Raw genomic sequence first — 26,855 nt, forward strand, 5'->3', positions numbered from 1 at the left:
CGTTTCCTCTCCTTGTTCGGGCGGTGTTCGGTGGTCAGCGTCACCAGTCTTCTAGCCATTGTCGATCCATCTTTCATTTTCCATTTGTTTTGTATTGTTTTCCTACACACCTGGTTTCAATTTCCCTAATTTATTGTTGTGTATTTAACCCTCTGTTTCCCCCTCCATGTCTTTGTGTGGAATTGTTTATTGTAAGTGCTTGTGCACATTTTACTGGTGAGCGTCGGGTTTTGTACCCATGTTTTATTATTTCGTTATGCCATTGGTTTTACAATTAAACTGCTCCGGCTATTACCTAGTTATGCTCTCCTGCATCTGACGTCCCTGCCACCAGTTACAGGTCTACTTTTTGGGGACCTAAATATTGACTGTTTTTCATCAAGCTTTCCGTTTAAGAGGAAGCTTCTCACTGTAACCAGTGCCTGTAATCTGGTTCAGGTTATTAATCAACCTACCAGGGTGTTTACAAACACTACAGGAACAAGATCATCCACATGTATTGATGACATTTTTACTAATAGCTGTATCCGTACCCATTGGATGCAATGATCACAATATTGTGGCTATATCCAGGAAAGCTAAAGTTCCAAAAGCTGGGCCTAAAATAGTGTATAAGAGATCATACAAAAGATTTAGCTTTGACTCATGTGGATGGTGTTAAAAATATTTGTTGGTCTGATGTGATTAATAAGGAGCATCCAGACGCAGAACATTGATGAATTTATTAAATTGCATCTTCCAATTATTGATAAACATGCACCTGTTAAGAAACTGACTGTTAGAACTGTTAAGGCTCCATGGATTTATGAGGAATTGAAAAACTGTATGGTTGAAAGAGATGGGGCAAAAGGAGTGGCTAATAAGTCTGGCTGCACATCTGACTGGCTGACTTACTGCAAATTGAGAAATGATGTGACTAAACTCAACAAAAAGAAGGAACTGTATTATGAAGCCAAGATTAATGATATAAAAACCTTTGATAAAATGAAATGATGTGCAGAAAGTCAAATTCAACTTCATCTTTCATGGAATCAGATGGTTCATTCATCACCAAACCAGAGCTTAAACGATTCATTGACGAGAGATACCTACGAACTCAAAGGAACATGTCGCTGGTTTCGGAGGATTCAAGCATTAAGGACAACCAACCAACCCACCCAATCAACAACACATACCAAAACCAGGTTGGCCAATAGGTATCAACGATGGAACCAAACCATCCCCTAGTAAGAGGGTGCATATATTACAAGAGGACATTAATGCATTATGTGTAGTCTAGAATTCAGCCAACGTCAGATTGATGATGTAAGGAAAGCGAACGCGGCGCTGAAAGGTACTGTAGACTCTATTCACAGCACAGTGGAGGTGGTTCAAAGGGAGAACAAACTACTTAAAGAAACCTTGCTTGATGTACAGTGTCGATCAATGTGGGACAATCTAATATTCTCAGGGATACCGGAGAATGACACAGTCCGAGACTTTATGTCAACCCAACTAAAACTGCCCACTGATGTTGTGCGTAATGTCACACATAGAATAGGTAAGGCCTCTGGAAATAGGCCACGGGCTATTATTGCATGTTTTGACAAATTTAAGCAAAAGGAAATGATGAAGAACATGGGTAGAGAACTCAGAAACACTGAATTTGGAATGAATGATAATTTACTCATCGAGATCAATGAAAGGAGAAAAAAACTATATCCCATCATGAAGGAAAAGCGTTGCCTGAATCAACGAGTCTCCATGGTGATGGATAAAGTTTATATCAACGGGCAATTGTATCGGGACTCTAGAGTAATTCCCTGGCTGTTTTAATTCAATGTTCAAATCTGAGTTTGTGTTGTAGTGTATCATGACAACTTCAATTATAATGAATATATGCTCTATTGATCGCCACTATAATGAATACATGCTCTATTGATCGCCACTATAATGAATACATGCTCTATTGATCTCCACTATAATGAATACATGCTCTATTGATCTCCACTATAATGAATACATGCTCTATTGATCTCCACTATAATGAATACATGCTCTATTGATCGCCACTATAATGAATACATGCTCTATTGATCTCCACTATAATGAATACATGCTCTATTGATCTCCACTATAATAAATACATGCTCTATTGATCTCCACTATAATGAATACATGCTCTATTGATCTCCACTATAATGAATACATGCTCTATTGATCTCCACTATAATGAATACATGCTCTATTGATCTCCACTATAATGAATACATGCTCTATTGATCTCCACTATAATGAATACATGCTCTATGGATCTCCACTATAATGAATACATATTGATCTCCACTATAATGATCTTTATTGATCTCCACTATAATGAATACATGCTCTATTGATCTCCACTATAATGAATACATGCTCTATTGATCGCCACTATAATGAATACATGCTCTATTGATCTCCACTATAATGAATACATGCTCTATTGATCTCCACTTGACAAGGAAAGGGCTGCATATAGCTCAGGTTAATGTATGTAGCCTACCTAACAAGATACATGAGGTTTTTAACTTGGTCAACATAAATAATATTCATATTTTGGCTTTGACCGAAACGCATTTAGATGCATCTGTAAATGATTAACATTAACATTAATGGATATTCATTCATGGCAAATTAACATTCATGGATAGAGTCTACTGAGAAGGGATAGGAATAGTAATGGTGGGGGTGTAGCACTGTATATTCAGAATCATATACCTTTTAAGAGGAGGGATGACCTTAATGTATGGTTGATACATTTGATGTTGCCAATTATTCTTAATGTTTTCTTAATTGTCAAAGTGGGGAAACTTAGGCAGGAATTGCCAACAACAAATAGTGTGCCATCTACTCATGTAAAAAAAAAAATACAAAAATCACCCCCAAAAAATAATTGCATGTTTGAATTTTATCAGGTTCGTGTGGGAGAGGTGGAAAAAGTATTGTATTGTTATCAATCAATAATGACAAACCTGACATTGACAACTTAGATGGAAAGCTACTGAGGATGGTAGTTGACGATAGCCACTCCTATCTGTCATTTCTTTATCTGAGCCTAGAGGAAAGCCTTTGTCCTCAGGCCTGGAGGGAAGCCAAAGTCATGCATCTACACGAGAGTGGTAGAGCAGCCTTTGCTGGTTCTAACAGCAAACCTATAAGCTTGCTGCCAGCTCTTAGCAAACTGTTGGAAAAAATTGTGTTTGACCAAATACAATGCTACTTCTCTGTAAATAAATTAACAAAATACTTCTAGCATGCTTCTAGAGAAGGGCACTCAGCATGTACTGCACTGAAACAAATAACTGATGAATGATTGAAAGAAATTGATATCAATAAGATTGTGGGAGCTGTACTGTTAGATTTCAGTGCAGCATTTGATATTATTGACCATAACCTGTTGTTGAGGAAATGCATGTGTTATGGCATTTCAACCTCTGCAATATCGTGGATTCAGAGGTATCTATCTAATAGAACTGAGAGGGTTTTCTTTAATGGAAGCTTCTCTAATGTCAAACATGTAATGTGTGGTATACCACAGGGCAGCTCTCTAGGCCCTCTAATCTTTTCTATTTTTACCAATGACCTGCCACTGGCATTAAACAAAGCATATGTGTCCATGTATGCTGATGATTCAACCATATATGCATCAGCAACCACAGCTAATGAAGTCTGAAACCCTTAACAAAGAGTTGCAGTCTGTTTTGGAATGGGTGGCCAGTAATAAACTGTCCTGACCATCTCTAAAACTAAAAGCATTGTATTTGGTACAAGAGTTCTAGACCTCAGCTGAATCTGGTAATGAATGGTGTGGCTGTTGAACAAGTTGAGGAGACTAAATTACTTGGTGTAGATTGTAAACTGTCATGGTCAAAACATATAGATTCAATGGATGAAAAGATGGGGAGAGGTCTGTCCGTAATAAATAGATGCTCTGATTTTTTGACACCACACTCCTCAAAGCAAGTCCTGCGGGTTCTAGTTTATCTTATCTTGATTATTGTCCAGTCATATGGTCATGTGCTGCAAAGAAAGACCTAGTTAAGATGCAGCTGGCCCAGAACTGAGCGACACGTCTTGCTCTTCATTGTAATCAGAGGGCTAATATTAATACTATGCATGTCTTGGCTAAGAGTTGAGGAAAGATCAAATAAAAACGTATTGTTTTTATAAGAAACATGAATGTGTTGGAAATTCCAATTTGTTTGCATAGTCAACTTACACACAGCACTGACTCCCACACTTACCCCAGCAGACATGCCAACCGGGGTCTTTTCACAATTCCCAGGTCCAGAACAAATTCAAGGAAACCAGAGCCATGAGTGCATGGAACTCCCTTCCATTTTATATAGTGCAAGAGAACAGCAAACCTGGTTTCACAAAACAAATAGAGCAACACCTCACGGCACAACGCCTCTCCCCCATGTGACCTACTTGTGTGTATGTCCTGTCATGTATGTGTAACTGATAGATGTACACACACATTACATGTTAATGATTTTAATTGTATGCAAGTATTTTGTCTGTAATGCATTTTTAGTTATATGTCGGACCCCAGTAAGACTAGCCGAGGGTTTCCTAATGGGGAACCTAATAAATAAATAAAAGGGTACCACACACTGATCAGCAAAGAGGGAAACAATCTGGTTGTTCAGTCTAACCAGTATTACAGAAATACAACATTTGTGAAAAGGTACACAACTGAGGAGCCAGCTCCACAACCAATGGACACCACTCATCTGAAAGAGACTGTGGAACAGAACCCTACTCTGAGTCCAAACCAGAGACTATCTGTGAGAGGTCACCACAAAGACCACTGACACCCAAACCAGGCAGGCCTCACAGACAAATCAAACGGACACAGAAGAGAACAGACTTTGTCATTAAATAATGATAAAGGTTAAATACATTTTAAAAAGTAAGGAGTAAAGAAAACAAGTATAAACTGAAAAGTGGTAAGTACAAAGCACTAGTGAAAAGACTCTTAATGTTTGAGTTATGCTGTGAAAAATAATGTTTTGTTATAGTAAGAAAGTAAGCTGATAAAGAAAAGTTGATTAGGAAAACCAAACTAGTAAGATACTGGGAACAGATTTCATTTGTTTATTGGTAACACAATGGTTGCTATCAGTGGAGGCTGGTGGGAGGAGCTATAGGAGGAAGGGCTCATTGTAATTGCTGGAATGGAATAAATGAAACGATATCAAACACATCAAACATATGGAAACCACGTTTTACTCCATTCCAATTATTACATTTCAGTCAGTACACAGAGACCATCCTCCTATAGCTCCTCCCACCAGCCTCAACTGGTTGCTATTGCAGGTAAAGAAACAAGTGTTGTTGTGTATGTTAGGTTGAAGTTGAAGGGTGGAGGTTGTGTATTGATGTAACGTACTGATAGGATGTCACCACGTCAGAAAATAATGCTGGGTTCTAGTTACACCGACTGTCATGGAGTAAAGACATGTTGAAGTTTACCTCTGAGTCCGGCTGATTCAATTCAGTATAATATCCTAACTTAGCACAAGTTGTAAGTATAGGTTTGAACAATGACTTAGGGGCCAAATGTTCTTTTAACATAACATAGGCAACGTGTTTTCTTATGTAAACAAGTCCGAGGTGCATGTATAATGTGGGCAGGTCTGTCTCTGTCTGTAGGTTCAGCCGTACGATTGGATAGAGCGCAATCAGCGCAGCTGTTTCTCTATGCATTTCTCCATGCACAATTCTCCCTAGGCGTTACAGTCCTCTGTTAGTGGGCTAGTGGGCATGATCTAAATCAAAACCCAACCCTCAAACATCCATTGGATCTAGGAACATAACAGCTTCCCTAATACCTGTTTTGGAAGATACTGACTTTATGACCAAAATATGCTATTTACACTTTGTAGTCAATTTTAACACGAGAATCAATGTTTCTGACTAATATCGATGCCGTTTTTAACCAAATAAATATTTTTTTTGGTTCAGCTGCTCTATAACACACACAACAACGCTTAGTCAAACAACAGTTTGTCAATGAGACTCATCTTAGACTATCACTATATTATACAGAGGTATTGAGAAATAAAGAAAGAGTACAATGAATATAATACTATAGAACAGAGGACAGGGGTTCTGTGGAGCTTCAGGTTGGACAACCGAAACGGTTATAGAAGCGACCACTCAACATTTCTGACTGTCTTTCCTCCCTCTCTCTCTATCTTTCCTCCATCTTTCCTCCCTCTCTCCATCTTTCCCCCCTCTCTCTCCACCTTTCCTCCCCCTCTCTCATCCTTCCTCCCTCCCTCTCCATCTTTCCTCCCTCTCTCTCCATCTTTCCTCCCTCTCTCTCCATCTTTCCTCCCTCTCTCTCCATCTTTCCCCCCTCTCTCTCTTTCCTCCCTCTCTCTCCATCTTTCCTCCCTCTCTCTCCATCTTTCCCCCTCTCTCTCTCTTTCCTCCCTCTCTCTCCATCTTTCCTCCCTCTCTCTATCTTTCCTCCCTCTCTCTCCATCTTTCCTCCCTCTCTCCATCTTTCCTCCCTCTCTCCATCTTTCCTCCCTCTCTCTCCATCTTTCCTCCCTCTCTCTCCATCTTTCCATCTTTCCTCCCTCTCTCTCCATCTTTCCTCCCTCTCTCTCCATCTTTCCTCCCCCTCTCTCCATATTTCCATCTTTCCTCCCCCTCTCTCCATCTTTCCTCCCCCTCTCTCCATCTTTCATCCCTCTCTCTCCATCTTTCCTCCCCCTCTCCTCATCTTTCCTCCCTCTCTCTCCATCTTTCCTCCCTCTCTCTCCATCTTTCCTCCCTCTCTCTCCATCTTTCCTCCCTCTCTTTCCATATTTCCTCCCTCTCTTTCCATATTTCCTCCCTCTCTCTCCATCTTTCCTCCCCCTCTCTCCATCTTTCCTCCCTCTCTCCATCTTTCCTCCCCCTCTCTCCATCTTTCCATCTTTCCATCTTTCCTCCCTCTCTCTCCATATTTCCTCCCTCTCCATCTTCCTCCCTCTCTCTCCATCTTTCCTCCCCCTCTCTCCATCTTTCCTCCCCCTCTCTCCATCTTTCATCCCTCTCTCTCCATCTTTCCTCCCCCTCTCTCCATCTTTCCTCCCCCCTTTCTCAGAGGCCATGGCCTATAGCTGTTTCACTGAGCTCATGAAGAGGATGAATCAGAACTTCCCCCACGGCGGGGCCATGGACACTCACTTTGCCAACATGCGCTCTCTTATCCAGGTGAGGCCACAGAGACCCTTTGTAACTTCTGTATTGGCATGCATCCAGTTGTTATCATGAATAGAAGGATACAGTGAATATACACATCTAACTTTATGGTCTCCACTAACCCCCATCCTCTCTACTCCCCAACCTACCTCTTTTCCTTCAACTGTATGTCTGGCTTCTTTCAACTGTCTGCCCTCTCTCCTACTACTTCCTTCCTGCTCCTACCCTTCTGTAGATACTGGATTCGGAGATCTTTGAGCTCATGCACCAAAATGGCGACTACACCCACTTCTACTTCTGCTACCGATGGTTCCTTCTAGACTTAAAGCGTGGTAACAATGACATCCTGCTATGAGGGGACTTATTAATGTAGGGGCAACACTGAGACGTTAAAATGCATTCCAAACAAAAAACAATGATTGCAAAATTAAACAAACCATAGAAAAATGCATTTATTTGAAGAACAGTACAGATGCAAAGTTTGGTAAAAGAATGATGGAACAAACAGCCCATCAACCCATCGTTTCCAAACTTTGCATCTGTACTGTTCTTCAAATAAATGCCTTTTTCTATGGTTTGTTTAATTTTGCAATCATTGGTTTTTATTTGGCATACATTTCAAAGTGAAAAATTAGAGTCTCAGCATCCCTCTGTTACCGTGGAATTGCCCGTAGCAAATGGCAATTAAACTTAATTAAATCATACCATGACCAAATATAAAACGGACATGAAGCAACACAAGATAACAATACCTAGTTATAATAAGCTGCTTCCACATCAATGATGCGGCAGGCAGTAAGATCACTCAGGGAATAGTGGCTTCGGGAGTTGGTAATGAATAAGAAGATGGGTCACTACTGCGTGAAGGACACGTGAGGGCACAGTGAAAATGAATCAATGGCTATCTCATTATCAGTCATAGCCTCTAATCTCTCTGTTTATACCCCTCATATTCAAACACACTTCTATCTTCATTAAAAACCAAGAGCCCTGAACTCCAATCCCAACCATCCTGACTCATGATTCATCCTCATGTACTGTACTTGCATTCTGAATCCCAAAGTCAATTTCATCTAGCCCAATCGGAGGGCAAGGTGAAGCTATTACAATTTGACTTATACCTTCTCTAATTCTATCAGATGTATATTTCCCCACCACTCCTACCTTAACTGACTCCTGCATCCACCTGTACTTCTCTATTCTCAGAGCTGGTGTATGACGATGTGTTTGCGGTATGGGAGACCATCTGGGCAGCGAAGGATGCCTCCTCCAGCCACTTTGTCCTCTTCATCGCACTGGCACTGGTGGAGGTCTACAGGGACATCATTCTGGAGAACAACATGGACTTCACCGACATCATTAAGTTTTTCAATGGTAAACTGTCTAACCATGAATCAACAATTCATTCAGTTGTTTGCGGAGCATTGAAGGTATGGAACTTTTCAACCAGCATTTCTGTATAAAAAAATGTCTCCATGCACTTGGAAAAATGATAGGTGTGTGCGTACTATACCCTTTTAATAGTAAACTGTCTGCCACCTTGCAGCAGCTAATATGAAATACTCAACTGGGGCACAAACTCTAGATTTACAGATTAAGTGTCAATGTGGAGCATTGCATTTCAATTGCCTAGAGAAAGATAAACCTAAAATGTATTTTTATTAATGTCCAACTTGTCATTAGCTGAAGGGGGAATAGTAACCTTGAATGGGTACCTGTGCTGAGAAAATAAATGATTCAATGAATAACGCACGCAATTGACACTTCGCTAAGCGTTGCCCCCTTGGTTACTGTGGCAACCTCAGACAATATTTTCCCTGGACACCCAACCATTTAAGCCAATGGGGAAAACTCCTCACAATGATCTCAAACTGTGTTTTTAATACTAAATTAAATTAAACAGACAAGCCCATGCTAATCAGTAGACTCTCAGGTCTGTTGTGGTGAACTGACATTACAATTGCTTCACATGAACCTGGTAAAATGAAGTTTGTAGTGTAGCTAGCCACTGGATGGCTCTGATTATGAACTGTCACCATGCAGTGAAAGGTCATAGTCCAGCTCTGAGAATACAGAGTTACAGAGGAATGCAGGGCTTACCCACATACACATAAAATAAATATGGTGGTATAGCCTTGTGCATTGATGCTGGCAGTGGTTCAGCTGGTATGACATTTTCATCTTCTCTTGACTCCTTTCAGAAATGGCTGAGCATCACAACATCAAGCAGATCCTGACTTTGGCCCGGGACCTGGTGTGCAAGGTGCAGACTCTCATTGAAAACAAGTGATCTCCAGGAGCCGTCCACTTCTCTTCCTTTATCCTCTTCCAGTTTCTGCTTAATCTGTCTCAAGGCATCCCAGTCTGAACAGCTGCAACAGAACAGATAGATCAGGGTTGTGTTTATTAGGCACCAAACTGAAGAAATGGGACTGAAACAGGCAGGGACTACTTAGACTTGTCCGATAAGAAATGATCATTTTCCTTCGCCAAATGTTTTTAAATGTGCCCTCACATACTATTCTCACATACTCACATACTATTCTACACCACAGCCTTCTTCACAGGGTCACCACCATTGTTCACTACCCTCTCATCTATGGTGGCAGGTAACCTAGCGGTTAAAAGTTGACTAGGTGAAAAATCTGTCGATGTGCCCTTGAACAAGGCACTTAACCCTTAATACTGTAAGTAACTCTGGATAAGAGCGTCTGCTGAATTACTAAAATATCAAATGTATGTGAAACCAGCCAGGGTATACCATGTAATGCTATACCAGTACTTTGTCATTTCAGGTTTCGTCATGGAACACCAAGGGAATGATGACTTTTACCTCCAGTTATACTGTCAGTGAAACAGTTTGGTTGACTTTTTATTAAACTGTGACAAATATTTAGTCATAGGATTTGTATGCGGTATGCCTTGTAGACCTACTGTTGATTGAAGTGGGGTTAGTATATACAAACACAGAGCTGGTTTCATAGACCTAGATACAATTATTTTACTCAAGAACTGAATAGCAGTTCAACATAAATATGGACAATAGATAGTCCCAGAATATTTTAAGATGTGAAAGTTACCAAGTGCCATTCAGTACAGGAGTAGGCTTAACCTGGTCCAGTGAAATGTCCAAATGTTGGAGTTAAAACTCTTTAACAGACTCCGTCTGGAGCAGTAGTTTACCTGAGTAAATTAGGTTACAGGTAGTGTACCTACCTACCTGATGTGCCAAAGGCCAATGCAAGGAGCAAATTAGATCAGCCTAAATGTTATACTGTGTTGAATAAGTAGACTACCTTGCAAGTAACCCTGTCCCAAGTAAGATGTTACTGAATGTAGTTTGGTAGGTACTGTAGGTGTTACCTTACAATCTATTTTGGAATTCCTTTATACCAAAATTAAGTAAGATAATTAGTTGGTTTGCTTAAAGCGGCAATCAGCAGTTGAAACAATAATAAAGCGTAATAATACCGTAACCACTCCCCCCCCACCAAACCCGTTTCGCTAAGAGGCTGAGGGATGGGGCTGGAGAAATGTAATCACTCTCAAATTGATAGACAGAGCTATGGATGGAAGTACTGACCATCCATGATATCAACATTCTAGTTTTAACCATGTTTTGAGGCCATATAGTGTTAGTTTATATTTACTTTGTTCACAAACATATTTTGGGTTCTGATGGGCTGTGACAGTTAAACTAAGCTCATGAGGCTTTTATAAGTTCTATTTTTCAAAAATAAATGGGTGCATATCATTAATTTACAAGTTTAAAAAAATTGATGTAGCAACCTCAGATTGCCCCTATGAAGGGTAGAATGGTTCATTTTTACATAAAGACACGAAAAGCCAAGACACATGTTTTCTTTGCTCTGTGGTTTAATTAGTTGTGAGATAGGAAATCATTTTATGGATTTCTTAATTCAGGAAATAAGAACATCCAGTTTTTTCTCTTCCTTTCATCTCAGACTAAATCACCTGTTTCTATGTCATCTGTATTTGCTAAACTCCCATTGTAGTCAGGTCCTAACAGAGACATGCCACTGTTCTGCATACCCTGTGAATCTGTGTGTATGGTCAAGACGTGTGGTACTGCACACTGTTGGGAGTCATTCATCTGTTGAAACCATGTCGGCATTTTAGTAATGGGCAGTGTTTTGATTATTTCCCATATTCTGCCTTGTTTGTCTATTCTATATTATGTCTGTATAACGTTGTGTGTGAATTGTACTGTAAGGAGAACTAAACAAAAGAGGCAAATCTAATCCTAGTCAAAACTTATATTTATGACTAAGAAAATCTTGTGATTTTACATGTGACTTATAGTTGTCTAGGCAGAAATGGATACAAAAATCAACAAAAAGCTATTTAACTGTGCTCTGATTTCTTATTCCATTATTTATATATTCCAGTCAGCCACTGTGTATTATGTACATTGTGTGGCTTTCTCAGTACCTTGTATAGTCTTATGGCATTTTAGGTTCATCTGTTTTTTAAATCAAATTAATGTTTTTTTGTTGTTGTTTTGGATAAGTGCCTGGCCTGGCCACCAAAAAAAAAATTATTTGCAGAGATGAGGAGAACTAAGAATAGAGTCCAAAGAATGTCAAATTCACTCTTGCTTCAAAAGTTGGAAGATGACGATGAATACCATATAACATAGCCCAGGCATTGTGCTCTGTAACAATTGCCGCACATGGTTGCCAATTCAACAGTTGGGTTGATGCTTAGATCTCTGGCCAATAGGATGAAGATGATATCGATATGAATCCATCTAAAAACAGGTGATTCTAGAAAACAGATGAAGTATTAGGGGTGTATTACTTTATCTTGACGTAGCCTTGCTGTTGAGATTTATGCAAGGGATTGTGTGCTTTCATTCCCTTACATTAATGCAAATCGTAAATGAATATATCTCTTGAATCCCCATTCCTGTTTTTCATTGCCTAGCTAGAACATCACTTCAGTTTTACCAGTGTTGTTCCATGAATGTGTTAACAACTATTGCCTTGAGTGTTGGTGGTTGTCTGTGAATGCAAAGTGCTTTATGTTAGAATTGTATTATCTTGTAACATGTATTTACTTGCTAACATATTTATTTATTCATTAAGTTTCTGCTTTTGTATGTAAAGCTAATATACTTGATATTTTGTGGTCGGTAATAAACAAAATATATTGAAAAAAAATCTACAAAAATAAATAATATATATATACACACACATATACATACATACAGTAATATATATATATATATATATATATATATATATATATATATATATATATATATATATATATATATACACCCACACATACAGTTGAAGTCAGAAGTTTACATACACTTAGGTTGGAGTCATTAAGAGTCGTTTTTCAACCACTCCACAAATTTCTTGTTAACAAACTATAGTTTGGCAAGTCGGTTAGGACATCTACTTTGAGCATGACACACGTCATTTTTCCAAAAATTGTTTTCAGATTATTTCACTTATAACTCACTGTATCACAATTCCAGTGGGTCAGAAGTTAACATACACTATTTGACTGTGCCTTTAAACAGCTTGGAAAATTTCAGAAAATGATGTCATGGCTTTAGAAGCTTCTGATAGGCTAATTGACATCATTTGAATCAATTGAAGGTGCACCTGTGGATGTATTTCAAGGCCTACCTTCAAACTCAGTACCTCTTTGCTTGACATCATTGGAAAATCAAAAGAAATCTGCCAAGCCTGGTTCATCCAAGAGAGCAATTTCCAAACGCGTGAAGGTACCACGTTCATCTGTACAAACAATAGTACGCAAGTATAAACACCATGGGACCACGCAGCCGTCATACCGCTCAGGAAGGAGACGTGTTCTGTCTCCTAGAGATGAACGTACTTTGGTGCGAAGTGCAAATCAATCCCAGAACAACAGCAAAGGACCTTGTGAAGATGCTGTAGGAAACAGGTCCAAAAGTATCTATATCCACAGTAAAACGAGTCCTATATCGACATAACCTGAAAGGCCGCTCAGCAAGGAAGAAGCCACTGCTCCAAAACTGCCATAAAAAAGCCAGACTACGGTTTGCAACTGCACATGGGGACAAAGATCGTACTTTTTGGAGAAATGTCCTCTGGTCTGATGACACAAAAATAGAACTGTTTGGCCATAATGACCATCTTTGTTTGGAGGAAAAATGGGGAGTCTTGCAAGCCGAAGAACATCATCCCAACCGTGAAGCACGGGGGTGGCAGCATCATGTTGTGGGGGTGCTTTGCTGCAAGAGGGACTGGTGCACTTCACAAAATAGATGGCATCATGAGGTAGGAAAATTATGTGGATATATTGAAGCAACATCTCAAGACATCAGTCAGGAAGTTAAAGCTTGGTCGCAAATGGGTCTTCCAAATGGACAATGACCCCAAGCATACTTCCAAAGTTTTGGCAAAATAGCTTAAGGACAACAAAGACAAGGTATTGGGAGTGGCCATCACAAAGCCCTGACCTCAACCCCATAGACAATTTGTGTACAGAACTGAAAATGTGTGTGTGAGCAAGGAGGCCTACAAACCTGACTCAGTTACACCAGCTCTGTCAGGAGGAATGGGCCAAAATTCACCCAACTTATTGTGGGAAGCGTGTAGAAGGGTACCTGAAACGTTTGACCCAAGTTAAACAATTTAAAGGCAATGCTACAAAATACTAATTGAGTGTATGTAAACTTCTGATCCACTGGGAATGTGATGAAATAAATAAAAGCTGAAATAAATCACTCTACTCTTATTCTGACATTTCACATTCTTAAAATAAAGTGGTGATCCTAACTGACCTAAGACAGGGAATTTTTACTAGGATTAAATGTCAGGAATTGTGAAAAACTGAGTTTAAATGTATTTGGCGAAGGTGTATGTAAACTTCCAACTTCAACTGTATATTAAAGTATATATATATATATATATATATATATATATATTTTTTAAATGGTATATGTATTTTTCCAATTGCCTTTCTAATGTAGCTTTATTTCTGCATCTCATCTTGAGAAGTATATTACACAGGCGTGAATTACGGCTCCAACAAGAATGACTTTTTGAATATATCTTTTTATTTTATTTTGAGGCCTACTGCATCCTTAAGCTTTTTGTTTTGCAACAAAAACTGTTTGAGGGGTGGTGGTGGATTACTAGCCTTGTGTGTCAGGTAACTGAGATCAGACTAACATTTTGGGGAATATGACATTAGACCAATATATTAGTTATATACATGTATAAGTTCTATTTTTCAAGAATCAATGGCGTACCAGAAATTAAAATGACCATTGGACAGCAGGTGCTACTATTGCAAGTAGCAACTTTAACATTAAATAGGAGTCTGCAAAGACAAATGTAGATCGAATTGGTGAATCATGCAAATGAACAGGTTTGATCCAATCAATTTGATGTCAACAGTTGTTCAACACTTAAATAACCAAAACCACACACAAAGAAAGAGTAAATCACAGCTAAATTATATTGCATGAATGACCAGTGGCTTGCTTTAGAGTTTGGAGTGGCCCGAGGGTCTAGAACACGGCCAACACACAGTCTTATAAACAAAGACATATTTAAAAGTAAAATAATTTAAACATAAAAAACACATTTCTAATACACATTATTTTGATATCAATTTAGCTGTGGGCTCATCCATCTCTGACTAACTGATGAGTCTGCAGTTTGAAGTCCAATTCAGTCAGACTTTAGTGCTGTAAAGTGCAGAGAGGGTTTTCACTCCGTGGAATCAGTTGACATGTCTCAACAGTTTCACAGTTAGTGGCTTCTGTTCCTTGCCTCCTCTCCTTCATCCACATTCATCTTTATTTGACTTAGATTCACCTGACCTCTTCTTCTAGATCAGTGTGGACGAATGGAAAAAGTGGTTGATATGTGCTCGAGCCTCCTGGTCAGTAAGTGTTTCTGGGCACTTCAATGGAGTCCTCCTGGAATGAGCCTCTGCTGGCCCTCATGGTAGCGCGCACCCTCGTGCTTCGGGGGTCAGAGGGTGAGAGCTGCCTCAGCTCCCTACGGGACAGACGGACAGGGGCCAGCTCCACTCTGGGAGTCTGCAGGCTGGGGCTGTCCCCTGCTCCATCACTGGCCCCCTTCCTGCCCTGGGTCTGCAGGTCTGGAGCCTGGGGGGGGAGGGATTTGGTGACCAGCTCTCGGAGCTTCCTCTTCAGCTCACGACTGGAGTTCTTATAGAAGAACAGGTCTCTCTCCAGCTGCTGCAGCCTAGCCTGGACCGCCTGACCACTGTTCCCTGAGCCACCCTCTACACACAAACAGAAAATTAGCAGTGAGAATACTGTAAAACACACAATGAAAGGGCAGGAATACCACACTCAAACATTTACCACATTGATGCATATACACACACAGACACGGACCTCGGCACTGTTGCAGTAGCAACTGTATGCTATGTTGGTGCTCTCGATGCTGCTCAGTGAGCCGCCGATCTGTGTCCAGAGTGAGACGCTGTAGAGCTGCCTCCATCTCCCTGGTTACTGCCTCCTGCTCTCCACACTGCAGCTCCAGCTCCTCACAGCGCAGCTGCAGCCGCTGCTCTGACTCCCTCAGACACACCACCTGGAGGGGCCAAGGGAATGCTTTTAACATTTGACAGCTTAGGAGGCCCACGGAAGGTTAGGAGTGTAAGTGGATGTCTTATTTTGGCCTACGTAGAACTTGAAGATTACTCTGACATGAAAAGCACTATACAAATTAAATGTATTATTATCACCATCATCTCTTGAACCAGTCCCACTTCTGAGCCCAACCTTTTTCAAACTCTTAAAATCTCAATCCCAGCCTTTCCTCAAATGAGGGTTCTAATGCAGTGTACTGTCGACCAGATACCACTTTGTTGTAGGCATCACCTAGTTCTCCCTTTGTGGATGTTTATCCAAAACAGCATGCATAATAGCATGTTCCACTATCCAGTACAGTCTCAAAGCTGACTAGGCTAGTGAGAACCTCCCTCTCCCGATTGGTTATCACAAAGCAAAGTCTGACGCTCATCGGATGTGGCAGGGCTTGCAAACCATGACAGACTACAAAGGGAAGCACAGCCAAAAGCTGCCCAGTGACACAAGCCTACCAGACGAGCTAAACTACTTCTATGCTCGCTTCGAGGCAGATAACACTGAAACATGCATGACAGCACCAGCTGTTCCGGAAGACTGTGTGATCACACTCTGAGTAAGACCTGTAAACAGGTCAACATTCACAAGGCCAGATGGATTACCAGAACGTGTACTGCGAGCATGCACTGACCAACTGGCAAGTGTCTTCACTGACATTTTCAACCTCTCCCTGTCCGAGTCTGTAATACCAACATGTTTCAAGCAGACCACCATAGTCCCTGTGCCCAAGAACACTAAGGTAACCTGCTTAAATTACTACCGACCCGTAGCACTCACATCCGTAGCCATGAAGTGCTTTGAAAGGCTGGTCATGGCTCACATCAACACCATTATCCCAGAAACCCTAGACCCACTCTAATTTGCATACCGCCCTAACAGATCCACAGATAATGCAATCTCTATTTCACTCCACACTGCTCTTTCCCACCTGGACAAAAGGAACATTTATGTGAGAATGCTATTCATTGACTACAGCTCAGCGTTCAACACCATAGTGCCCTCAAAGCTCATCAATACGCTAAGGAGCCTGGGACTAAACACTTCCCTCTGTAACTGGATCCTGTACTTTCTGACGGGCGGCCCTCATGTGGTAAGGGTAGGTAACAACATATCTGCCACACTGATCATCAACACGGGGGACCCTCAGGGGTGCGTGCTCAGTCCCCTTCTGTACTCCCTGTTCACTCATGACTGCACGGCCAGGCAGGACTCCAACATTATTAAGTTTTCAGATGACAACAGTGGTAGGCCTGATCACCGACAACGACGAGACAGCCTATAGGGAGGAGGTCAGAGACCTGGCCGTGTGGTGCCAGGACAACAACCTCTCCCTCAACGTGATCAAGACAAAGGAGATGATTGTGGACTACAGGAAAAAGAGGACCGAGCACGCCCCCATTCTCATCGACAGGGCTGTAGTGGAGCAGGTTGAGAGCTTCAAGTTCCTTGGTGTCCACATTACCAACAAACTAACATGGTACAAGCACAAAGACTGTAATGAAGAGGACACGACAAAACCTATTCCCCCTTAGGAGACTGAAAAGATTTGGCATGGGTCCTCAGATCCTCAAAAGGTTCTACAGCTGCACCATCGAGAGCATCCTGACTGGTTGCATCACTGCCTGGTATGGCAACTGCTCGGCCTCCGACTGCAAGGCACTACAGAGGGTAGTGAGAACGGCCCAGTACATCACCGGGGCCAAGCTTCCTGCCATCCAGGACCTCTATACCAGGCGGTGTCAGAGGAAGGCCATAAAAATTGTCAAAGACTCCAGCCACCCTAGTCATAGACTGTTCTCTCTGCTATGCATAGTTTTAATAACTCTACCTACATGTACATATTACCTCAACTAACTGGTGCCCCCACACATTGACAATGTACAGGTACCCCCCTGTATATAGTCTTGCTATTGTTATTTTACTGCTGCTCTTTAATTACTTGTTACTTTTATTTCTTATTCTAATCCATATTTTTTTTAACTGCATTGTTGGTTAGGGGCTCGTAAGTAAGCATTTTACTTAAAGGTCTACATCTGTTGTATATGGCGCATTTGATTGGCATCCGATTTGAACTTTGCACAACTCTGGTCGTATCGGTCGCCAATGGTCAAAAGTTTCTTCATGTGGCCTCCTTCCTTCGAAAATGAGTGAATTACGGTAGTTTGGTGTGGCTTTTCATGTCCTGCAGAAACACAGTCATGTGCTCATCCAGCAGCGGGATCTTGCATTTTGGAGATGAATAGGCTCTGGTCAGATAAGATGTTATTGCAGTGCCTCTAAACGTGTATGCAACCAATAACATTTGATTTGGATTTAGTTTGGTTGCTCAAAGTAGTTTGTTGTGAGTGTGTGTGTGTGTGTTGGGACTCTGACCTTGTTGAAGTATTTGACCAACAGTGCAGAGGCCTCTGGAAGCGGCAGCTCCCTTAGCGCCCTCATGATGTCATCGTCTTCGTCTCCATGGGCGGGGTTAGATGTGTCCCCGAGCTCACTCTGTCGCTCCTGGATGGAACGGTTCTTAAACTCCACAGCAGCATCCAACGCCTCCAGGGCCTCCTCCAACTGCAGCAGCGCATGCTCCTCCTATACACACACACACCATTGATCAGCCCCCTGCAGTCAGAATGACACCCAGTCGGAAGGAAGGTGGTGAACGTTGAGCTCACCTCTGGCGTGAGCACCCTGCCGTCTCTCAGCTGTGTGTCCAGGGTGTCCCTCCTCAGACGCAGGCTCTCCCTCTCCTTCAGCAGCTCCTCCATAGACACTCCACACAGCCCTGCTGCCCCGGAGGACAGTCTCCTCCTTACACCTCCTCTCTCCTCCAGCTCCTGATCCAAAGCTCCCAGACGAGCCGACACTCGCAGCAAGTCCTGACTGAGAGCCTGAGGAATACACATGAACGTACCCACACACACTTTCAATATCAGATAACAACACTGGAATGCCTTAACTTACAAAAAAATATAATATACGGTTTTTTTCAACAACAAAAAATTCAATATAATACTTTGGATTTCTATGCCCCGCTCTGTGTTTACCTGGCTGGAGCGGAGCCTCTTGATCTGCAGCTGTTTCCTCTCCTGGACACAGGCCTCTCGGTGCTGCAGCACTTCTTCTCTGTGCCTCAGCTCCTCCTCCAGCTCTTGCAGGCCCCTCCTCCTCTGCAGAGCACGCTCCTCCTCTTGCTCCAGCCACGTGCGTCTCTCAGACAGCTAGGCATCGTACACGTCCAAAACGAACACATCCACATTTCAAAACAAACATAATTTGACTATTTTAAACTATGTTGAATATCCAAATGAGATCTAAGGAATCACCATGACTGCATGTTGAACAATGAAATAGCCTTTTTTGACATAATAAACACATCGTGCAGAGAGGGGCAGCCAAACCTAAACCTGTGATCATTTGCAGATGTCATGTGGGCTCACCTTTTCCTCCGAGTCTTTACAGGCTCCATTTTGAAAGACAGCCATGTTGTCTGTCCCCAGGTCCTGCAACACAGCAGCATCAAACCCTTTAGCATGCTGTTCACACGCACATTACTACATTTGAAAAACAAAATGGCATCCCCACCACTTGGTTTGCTAGAAGGCTGAAGGATGGGACTGGAGGAATGTAACCACTTGCAAATTCATAGATGGAGCTACAGTTGAAGTCGGAAGTTTATATACACCTTGGCCAAATACATTTAAACTCAGTTTTTCACAATTCCTGACATTTAATCCTAGTAAAAATTCCCTTAGGTCAGTTAGGATCACCACTTTATTTTAAGAATGTGAAATGTCGGAATAATAGTAGAGAATGATTTCTTTCAGCTTTTATTTATTTCATCACATTCCCAGTGGGCCAGAATTTTACATACACTCAATTAGTATTTGTAAGCATTGCCTTTAAATTGTTTAACTTGGGTCAAACAATTCACGTAGCCTTCCACAAGCTTCCCAGAATTTTGTCCCATTCCTCCTGACAGATCTGGTGTAACGGAGTCAGGTTTGTAGGCCTCCTTGCTCGCACACACTTTTTCAATTCTGTCCACTAAAATGCTCGTCCTTTGCTGTTGTTCTGGGATTGATTTGCAGAACGCGTCTCCTTCCTGAGCGGTATGACGGCTGCATGGTCCCATGGTGTTTATACTTGCGTACTATTGTTTGTACAGATGAATGTGGTACCTTCAGGTGTTTGGAAATTGCTCCCAAGGATGAACCAGACTTGTGGAGGTCGACAATTTTTTTCTGAGATATTGGCTGATTTCTTTTGAGTTTCCATGATGTCAATGCAAGAGGCACTGAGTTTGAAGGTAGGCCTTGAAATACATCCACAAGTACACCTCCAATTGACTCAAATGATGTCAATTAGCCTATCAGATGCTTCTAAAGCCATGACATCATTTTCTGCAATTTTCCAAGCTGTTTAAAGGCACAGTCAACTTAGTGTATGTAAACGTCTGACCCACTGGAATTGTGATACAGTGAATAAGTGAAATAATCTGTCTGTAAACAATTAAAAATAAATAAAAATAGTGCCGTTTTTAGGCCTTCCCAATGCATTGATATTGAAATGATTATGACACTCTAAAATATGTGAGAGTAATGTGGACATTGTCTGACTAAATAGATAGGCTGCTGAAAAATCACCATCCATGCATCCAATGTGGCCGACGCAGGCACACACAATAAAGCCATGAATAGCGGTAGCATTAATCTCACCATCGCTATTTTTATAAAGTGACCAAATACCAGGTTCCTTTTTTGATGTAAGGATTTGTATGGAAAGGCAAGTTGAAGCCAATATTAGATGCTGTCGTCACTCTTCAATTGACACGTCGGGAAACAAACAAGTGGCCCCATCTCTCACAAGAACGGATAAAAAATGAAATCACAGACAATTATAAGGGAACAGAAGATTTTACAACTTGGCTACAATAATTACAAGTACTTTTCAAGCACCAAATTGAGGAACTGTCTGATTATCAAGGTAAGCCTATTCCAGTACTTGAATTTTTGAGCAGTCGACAACAGATGATCAACATCAAGTCGCTAGGGAAATTAGATCTAACATGGATCCAGGCACAATGGTCTTCACATGCATAACGAATGAGACACCAAAATATTCTGGATATTCCTCATGAACACCCTTTTTCCAGTTCTTGGGCTGTTGTTGCATCGCATTGCACTATCACAACCGCTGTTCATAACTTGACTGTCATTTGGAAAATTCCTTCTTAGATCATCTGATGATGTGTGAAAATACCGCAGCATAACTAATCAGCTGGACACCAAATGTGTATCCAACAAGTATTATGCATCATTATTAAAGAAGCACATTAATGACAGTATTAATTTAGGTTAAGAATCCAGGTAAAATGACTCGATTTGGCAATTGCATTTATTATTCAGGATTTGTGTGCCCATAAACTGTTTTTACCCCGTAACATACGTCACTAAATTAGCATTTCTGAGATCTCTATCCATCCAGGATAGATCAGATAGATGAGATTTTGGACAAATCCGTCAAGACACCAAACATGACAAAGGATTAAACATAGGTTTTAAATCAACTCATGAATTTTAATGAATATATCTACGATCCCCCTTATATCTTAACGTAATGGCATGAAAAACATATATATATTTTTATCAATGACTTATCAACAGCTGTTACAAGTTGTCCAGTATAGGAAATCTTCACTGGTACCCTAGTTTATAGAAAGACCAAAATGCTTTAAGACTGTTCAATGAGTGCTGTATAAATGCTTTATGACTGTTCTATGAGTGCTGTATAAATGCTTTATGACTGTTCTATGAGTGCTGTATAAATGCTTTATGACTGTTCAATGAGTGCTGTATAAATGCTTTATGACTGTTCTATGAGTGCTGTATAAATGCTTTATGACTGTTCTATGAGTGCTGTATAAATGCTTTATGACTGTTCTATGAGTGCTGTATAAATGCTTTATGACTGTTCTATGAGTGCTGTATAAATGCTTTATGACTGTTCTATGAGTGCTGTATAAAATGTTCTCCAAATGTTGTATTGTTAGCACTGACCTTGGTCCTGTATTGATCCCTGGAGCCACTGGTCTGCAGGCTAGCCCTGCTCTGTGTCTCCACCTGCTGTAGGCGCTGCAGATTCACCGTCTGACTCCGCCTCACTCTGCGCTCCTCGCGCTCTACGGAAGCACAGGCCGGGCTTAGCAATGAAACAGAAATGACAGGAAATATAAGACTCTTAAAGTGTCATATCACTGTATTTACCTGTAGGGAGTTTTGACGGTTGAGGTAACTGGAGCCCATCCTGAATCTGGTTCAAACTAGTATTTTGCTGGTTCTGGTTAAAACAGACTGGATTCGGTCTGCTTGTCCATGTGCGGTTCATTGAGCGCCTGCAATATAGATCAAAATTAAATAAGTATTGTGTCGTAAGGAAGCAGAACAATGACATAACTCAGAAGCAGGATATTAAGGTACATTTCCACTGAGGATTTACCCCAGTGTTTTACCAAAAAGGCTCAGACTTTTGTGTTTCCACCTCCACGGCCCGGCTCCTAGAACACTGGGCCATGGCCTCAGTGGACCTGCTCTGATTTGGAGCCAGGGCATTTACAAAACAATGGCTAACTATGAACATGGGTTTACACCTTTGACGGTTAACACCTTCTCACAGAGCAATTGATTTGATTGTGCAGAGGTTGTTGATTCTGCTCTTCAAAAGTCCTCACTGTCAGCCCTAGCTATGTAAACACAATGTCCCTAGTATAACATCAGCCCTAGCTATGTAAACACAATGTCCCTAGTATAACATCAGCCCTAGCTATGTAAACACAATGTCCCTAGTATAACATCAGCCCTAGCTATGTAAACACAATGTCCCTAGTATAACATCAGCCCTAGCTACGGAAACACAATGTCCCTAGTATAGCATCAGCCCTAGCTATGTAAACACAATGTCCCTAGTATAACATCAGCCCTAGCTATGTAAACACAATGTCCCTAGTATAACATCAGCCCTAACTATGTAAACACAATGTCCCTAGTATAACATCAGCCCTAGCTATGTAAACACAATGTCCCTAGTATAACATCAGCCCTAGCTATGTAAACACAATGTCCCTAGTATAACATCAGCCCTAGCTACGTAAACACAATGTCCCTAGTATAACATCAGCTCCAGCTACGTAAACACAATGTCCCTAGTATAACATCAGCTCCAGCTACGTAAACACAATGTCCCTAGTATAACATCAGCTCCAGCTATGTAAACACAATGTCCCTAGTCTAACATCAGCCCTAGCTATGGAAACACAATGTCCCTAGTATAACATCAGCTCCAGCTACGGAAACACAATGTCCCTAGTATAACATCAGCCCTAGATATGTAAACACAATGTCCCTAGTATAACATCAGCTCCAGCTATGTAAACACAATGTCCCTAGTATAACATCAGCCCTAGATATGTAAACACAATGTCCCTAGTATAACATCAGCCCTAGCTATGGAAACACAATGTCCCTAGTATAACATCAGCCCTAGATATGTAAACACAATGTCCCTAGTCTAACATCAGCCCTAGATATGTAAACACAATGTCCCTAGTATAACATCAGCCCTTGCTATGGAAACACAATGTCCCTAGTATAACATCAGCTCCAGCTATGGAAACACAATGTTCCTAGTATAACATCAGGGTGTGTATACACTAGTGGAACAGCTGTTACAGTCTAAAAGCAGCATTACATTATTATATCAGTCTTTCTCACCTGAATCCCTTACTACCCCCCTGATCCTCCTCCTCCTCCTCCTCCTCCTCCCCCGCTTCCTCCTCCGCTTCCTCCTCCGCTTCCTCCTGTTCTCTTTGTGGGCAGATGACCTCGTCTCTCTCTTCTATCTGTGCCAGCAGCAGCTGACTGCGGGTCTTAAAGGCAGCCATCACCCTCTCCAATGAACAGGCTGGAGGACTAGTGTGGATCTAGATAAGAGACCGACAAAGACAAACTTCGCCATTGTCGCACACACACACACACACATTTGCTCTGGACACGAACCTGCCTTGTACCACAATGGCCTTGGCTGATCAGGGGAACACTGTGAGGTCTCTTCGCAGACTTCTCAGAAGCCCCGATTTCCAGCGAGGCTCCCGAGGATGCCATCCTGGAGGTCAGGAGGTCACCACGGAGACGATCGATTAACAGCTGCTGCTCTACCAGCTGCTCGCTCTGCACACTCAAACAACGGAAAGCGTCAGTTGTCAACCAATGCAGAAATGCCCAATTCTATCTTTGCCTCTATGTTTCTCCATTTCTCGTTATCCTCCAAGCACAGCTCAGAATCTGTGTGTCACTCGCTCTCTCCTTACCTGTTTGCATCTGTGCTCCCTCTCCTCCTGTAAGGACTGGAGGTGTCTCTGTTTCTCCTGTAGCAGAGTCTGCACCTGCCTCTGCACCTGCTGCAGCTCTGCCTCCCTCTGGTCAAACACCTGCTCGTCTATAGCCAGAGTATCCTGATGGAGGGAAGGAGTGGGAGAGAGAGTTACAATTCATACCTCTAGTTAGAATACGGTGTAAAAATAGATAATATTGAGGGGAAAAAGCTGAGAAACAGAGCCCACTACCTGGCACTTCCTGAGCTCTCGTCTGAGCTGGAGGATAGTGTTGTGGTGAGGCTTGTCGCCTGTGTCCCCCACAGGGTGCTGGTGGTCAGTGTGGCAGGAGTGGCTAAGCTCCTCGTGTCTCCCCAGCCATTCCTGCAAGCGGTGCTGCAGAGCAGGACTCAGGGTGGAACTTTGGAGCTCCTCCAATATGAAGGCAGCGTCCTGTGCAAGGCAGTAGAACTGGGGCTCATCCACTAGGCCCGCACCCCTTTGGTCACGCTCTTCCTGAGGGGTCTGTTTGGAGCTGTCAGTCATAAAGACCCCTCCCCCTGTCTTATCCCTCTTTCGCAGTGCCTCTCTCAGAGTCTGGACCTCCTGCTCCAGCTCCTCCACACGAGCCTCTCCAGGCTGCCAGCCCGGACATGCCCTGGCAGGACATAACCCAGGCTGGTTCTTCACGTGGCGTGCCCGTGAGGCAAACTGCAGCACGCTCAACGTCTCCGTGACATTGTGGTGGGAGGGGCTGACGCAGGCCACCATGAGTGTGTGGGCGGAGCCACCCAGTGAGTCCCGGAGGAGGCGTGTAATCTTGGCGTCACGGTACGGCACATGGTTTCCACGGCGATGGGGGTCAGAGAGTGCACGGATGACGTTGCCCAGAGCCAGCAAGCCGGTGTTAATGTGGACAGACTCTTTGAGGCGCAGGCCTGTGTTTCCAGTGCGCGCAGCCCGCTCCGACCCAGCCAGATCCACCAGGTGGAGTTTAGAGGAGCGGACAGAGCCGTCGTCGTGGTTATGCTGAGTCAACTGCACGGTGACAATTGCGTGCGAGCGGCTGGAGCGCTCATTCATCTGAGTGGGGCCAGTGTGTCTCAGGGCATTGCCAGCCTCCAGGACGCTCTGCAACTCCTCAGCTGAGGTAATCACAGTCTCTCTGGCCCCCACCACAACTGAAACACATTCATTTCAGTCAGAATCCATACAGCATGTATGTTCACACCACCAGCCTCAGTATAACCTCTATCAACACTGTAAATCACATTGAATTCTGTCATACTGAATCCACACACACACACCCTAGCACAGACAGTGAGGAGTGTTACCTGTGTTGCCCCTGTCGTCCTCTCTGATGTGCAGCTCTCTGTGTGCGGTGTGGAGCTCTAGCAGGTCCCTGAGCTCCTCCCGATACAGTTCCACGTAGGACACCCTCACATTTGCTGCAGACCTGACGTCTGCAGCCCTCTCCCCCAGGAGCACAAACAGATCTGCTGCAACCTGACCAATGATCCCACTTTCCTCCTCCACCAGAGATGCTAACAAGGGTACAAGTATTACAGAGGGAGAGCAAGTTCCATGGTAAAAACACAAAAGCAGAGTTTGATAATAAAAAGTGGCCTATAATCATAAACTTCTCTGCATTTGCCTAAGGTTTTCCTCCTGCTCCAGTGACAGCTCAGCTCAGTTCAGTTCAGAATCGTAGTGGTAGGAGATTATTCAAGGACTAATGTCCGAACATCATCATACCTCAATGCACTTGGTGTCTCCATGATGTCAAAGTGTACAGATAAGCTCATACTGTTAACTTACCAACATGTCCCCCGCCAAGGGTGTACGTCTTCCCAGAACCGGTTTGTCCGTAAGCGAACACTGTAGCATTGTAGCCGTCAACGAGGGATGCCACCAGAGGTTTGACACATGACTCGTAAAACTGATCCTGCGATGCAGTCGGTCCAAAGGCGTGGTCAAAAGAAAAGGTTCGGTCGCTTCCCAGCATCACCTGGGCACTGTCGGGCACCACGCGCACACACACCTGATGATTGTGTAGCACCTCTTTTGGAAGCAAAGGTCTGATCCGAACCGCAACCCGTACACACACTTCTCCCATGATCAAACAGGACGCTGGTAACATTATAAACAAAATCAGTCACTGTATTTACCTCTATGGAGTTTTACACAAACACTCACTCCCTTTCCCTGAAGGCATGTTTACAGAAAAAAAGTCTTAACTTGCTCACTTCTTCAGCAGCCACGACTTTCTCGCACTTCCGACGGTGAAGCCTAAAGTTGGCATATGGCGTTGTTTAACAGTATTTGAAACAACGTTAAACTTCAACTAACCCTTGATTGCTGAGTTAGCTAATTACTGTAGTTAACTAGTTTTCCATAAATCTTACCGTCAGTCTCTGCTTTTGTTATTCTTCTCCGCTGAATTATGGCCGTTTTTTGTCGTCACTAGTTACTGCAGCCACAAAGTCATAAACCCCGCCTATTTCTACAATCTCTCTTCTTGAAATTGGATTTTAAACCTAACCCTAACTTTCACCATCCTGCTAACATTGTCTGACCCTAACCTTAAATTAAGACCAAGCTCATTTTGTTTTCTTGAAT

At 42.4% G+C, this 26,855-nt stretch overlaps 2 protein-coding genes across 5 annotated transcripts in view; one reads left to right on the forward strand and one right to left on the reverse strand.

Moving 5' to 3' along the window:
* sgsm1a (small G protein signaling modulator 1a) overlaps nt 1-12,411 on the forward strand; it is an 89,223-nt gene extending 76,812 nt beyond the window's left edge. The window contains 4 exon segments of the mRNA XM_064954978.1: nt 7,127-7,236; nt 7,460-7,556; nt 8,431-8,598; nt 9,426-12,411. Coding sequence (XP_064811050.1) covers nt 7,127-7,236; nt 7,460-7,556; nt 8,431-8,598; nt 9,426-9,514 — 464 coding nt within the window. The 3' untranslated portion in view covers nt 9,515-12,411.
* Nucleotides 12,412-14,283: 1,872 nt separating this feature from the next.
* Nucleotides 14,284-26,849, reverse strand: LOC135526565 (kinesin-like protein KIF27). 4 transcript variants are annotated; one of them, XM_064955333.1, is made up of 16 exons: nt 26,642-26,849; nt 26,483-26,525; nt 26,055-26,366; nt 25,571-25,780; nt 24,489-25,417; nt 24,234-24,377; nt 23,923-24,093; nt 23,638-23,846; nt 22,135-22,262; nt 21,928-22,049; nt 19,309-19,371; nt 18,916-19,089; nt 18,544-18,759; nt 18,251-18,460; nt 15,623-15,821; nt 14,284-15,507 (listed from the first exon to the last, which is right to left on the reverse strand). In XM_064955333.1, exons 3-16 carry the CDS (start codon nt 26,350-26,352, stop codon nt 15,140-15,142), a joined length of 3,441 nt encoding a protein of 1,146 aa, XP_064811405.1. In that variant the 5' UTR covers nt 26,353-26,366; nt 26,483-26,525; nt 26,642-26,849; the 3' UTR covers nt 14,284-15,139. The 4 variants fall into 4 exon arrangements, with proteins under 4 accessions (XP_064811405.1, XP_064811237.1, XP_064811320.1 ...); XM_064955165.1 differs by having other exon boundaries at nt 26,055-26,525; XM_064955248.1 differs by having other exon boundaries at nt 26,483-26,849.
* Nucleotides 26,850-26,855: the final 6 nt, after the last annotated feature.

This window comes from Oncorhynchus masou, chromosome 1, assembly GCF_036934945.1.
Source record: "Oncorhynchus masou masou isolate Uvic2021 chromosome 1, UVic_Omas_1.1, whole genome shotgun sequence".
NCBI classification, from domain to species: domain Eukaryota; kingdom Metazoa; phylum Chordata; class Actinopteri; order Salmoniformes; family Salmonidae; genus Oncorhynchus; species Oncorhynchus masou.

Excerpts from the sequence above, each read along its gene's own strand:
- LOC135526565 (XM_064955165.1), bottom strand. The coding sequence starts at position 26,376 with ATGTTACCAGCGTCCTGTTTGATCATGGGAGAAGTGTGTGTACGGGTT. Across the intron at positions 23,847-23,922 it reads GCCATTGTGGTACAAGGCAG|ATCCACACTAGTCCTCCAGC; the intron begins GTTCGTGTCCAG and ends TCTCTTATCTAG. Across the intron at positions 22,050-22,134 it reads ACCGTCAAAACTCCCTACAG|AGCGCGAGGAGCGCAGAGTG; the intron begins GTAAATACAGTG and ends GTGCTTCCGTAG.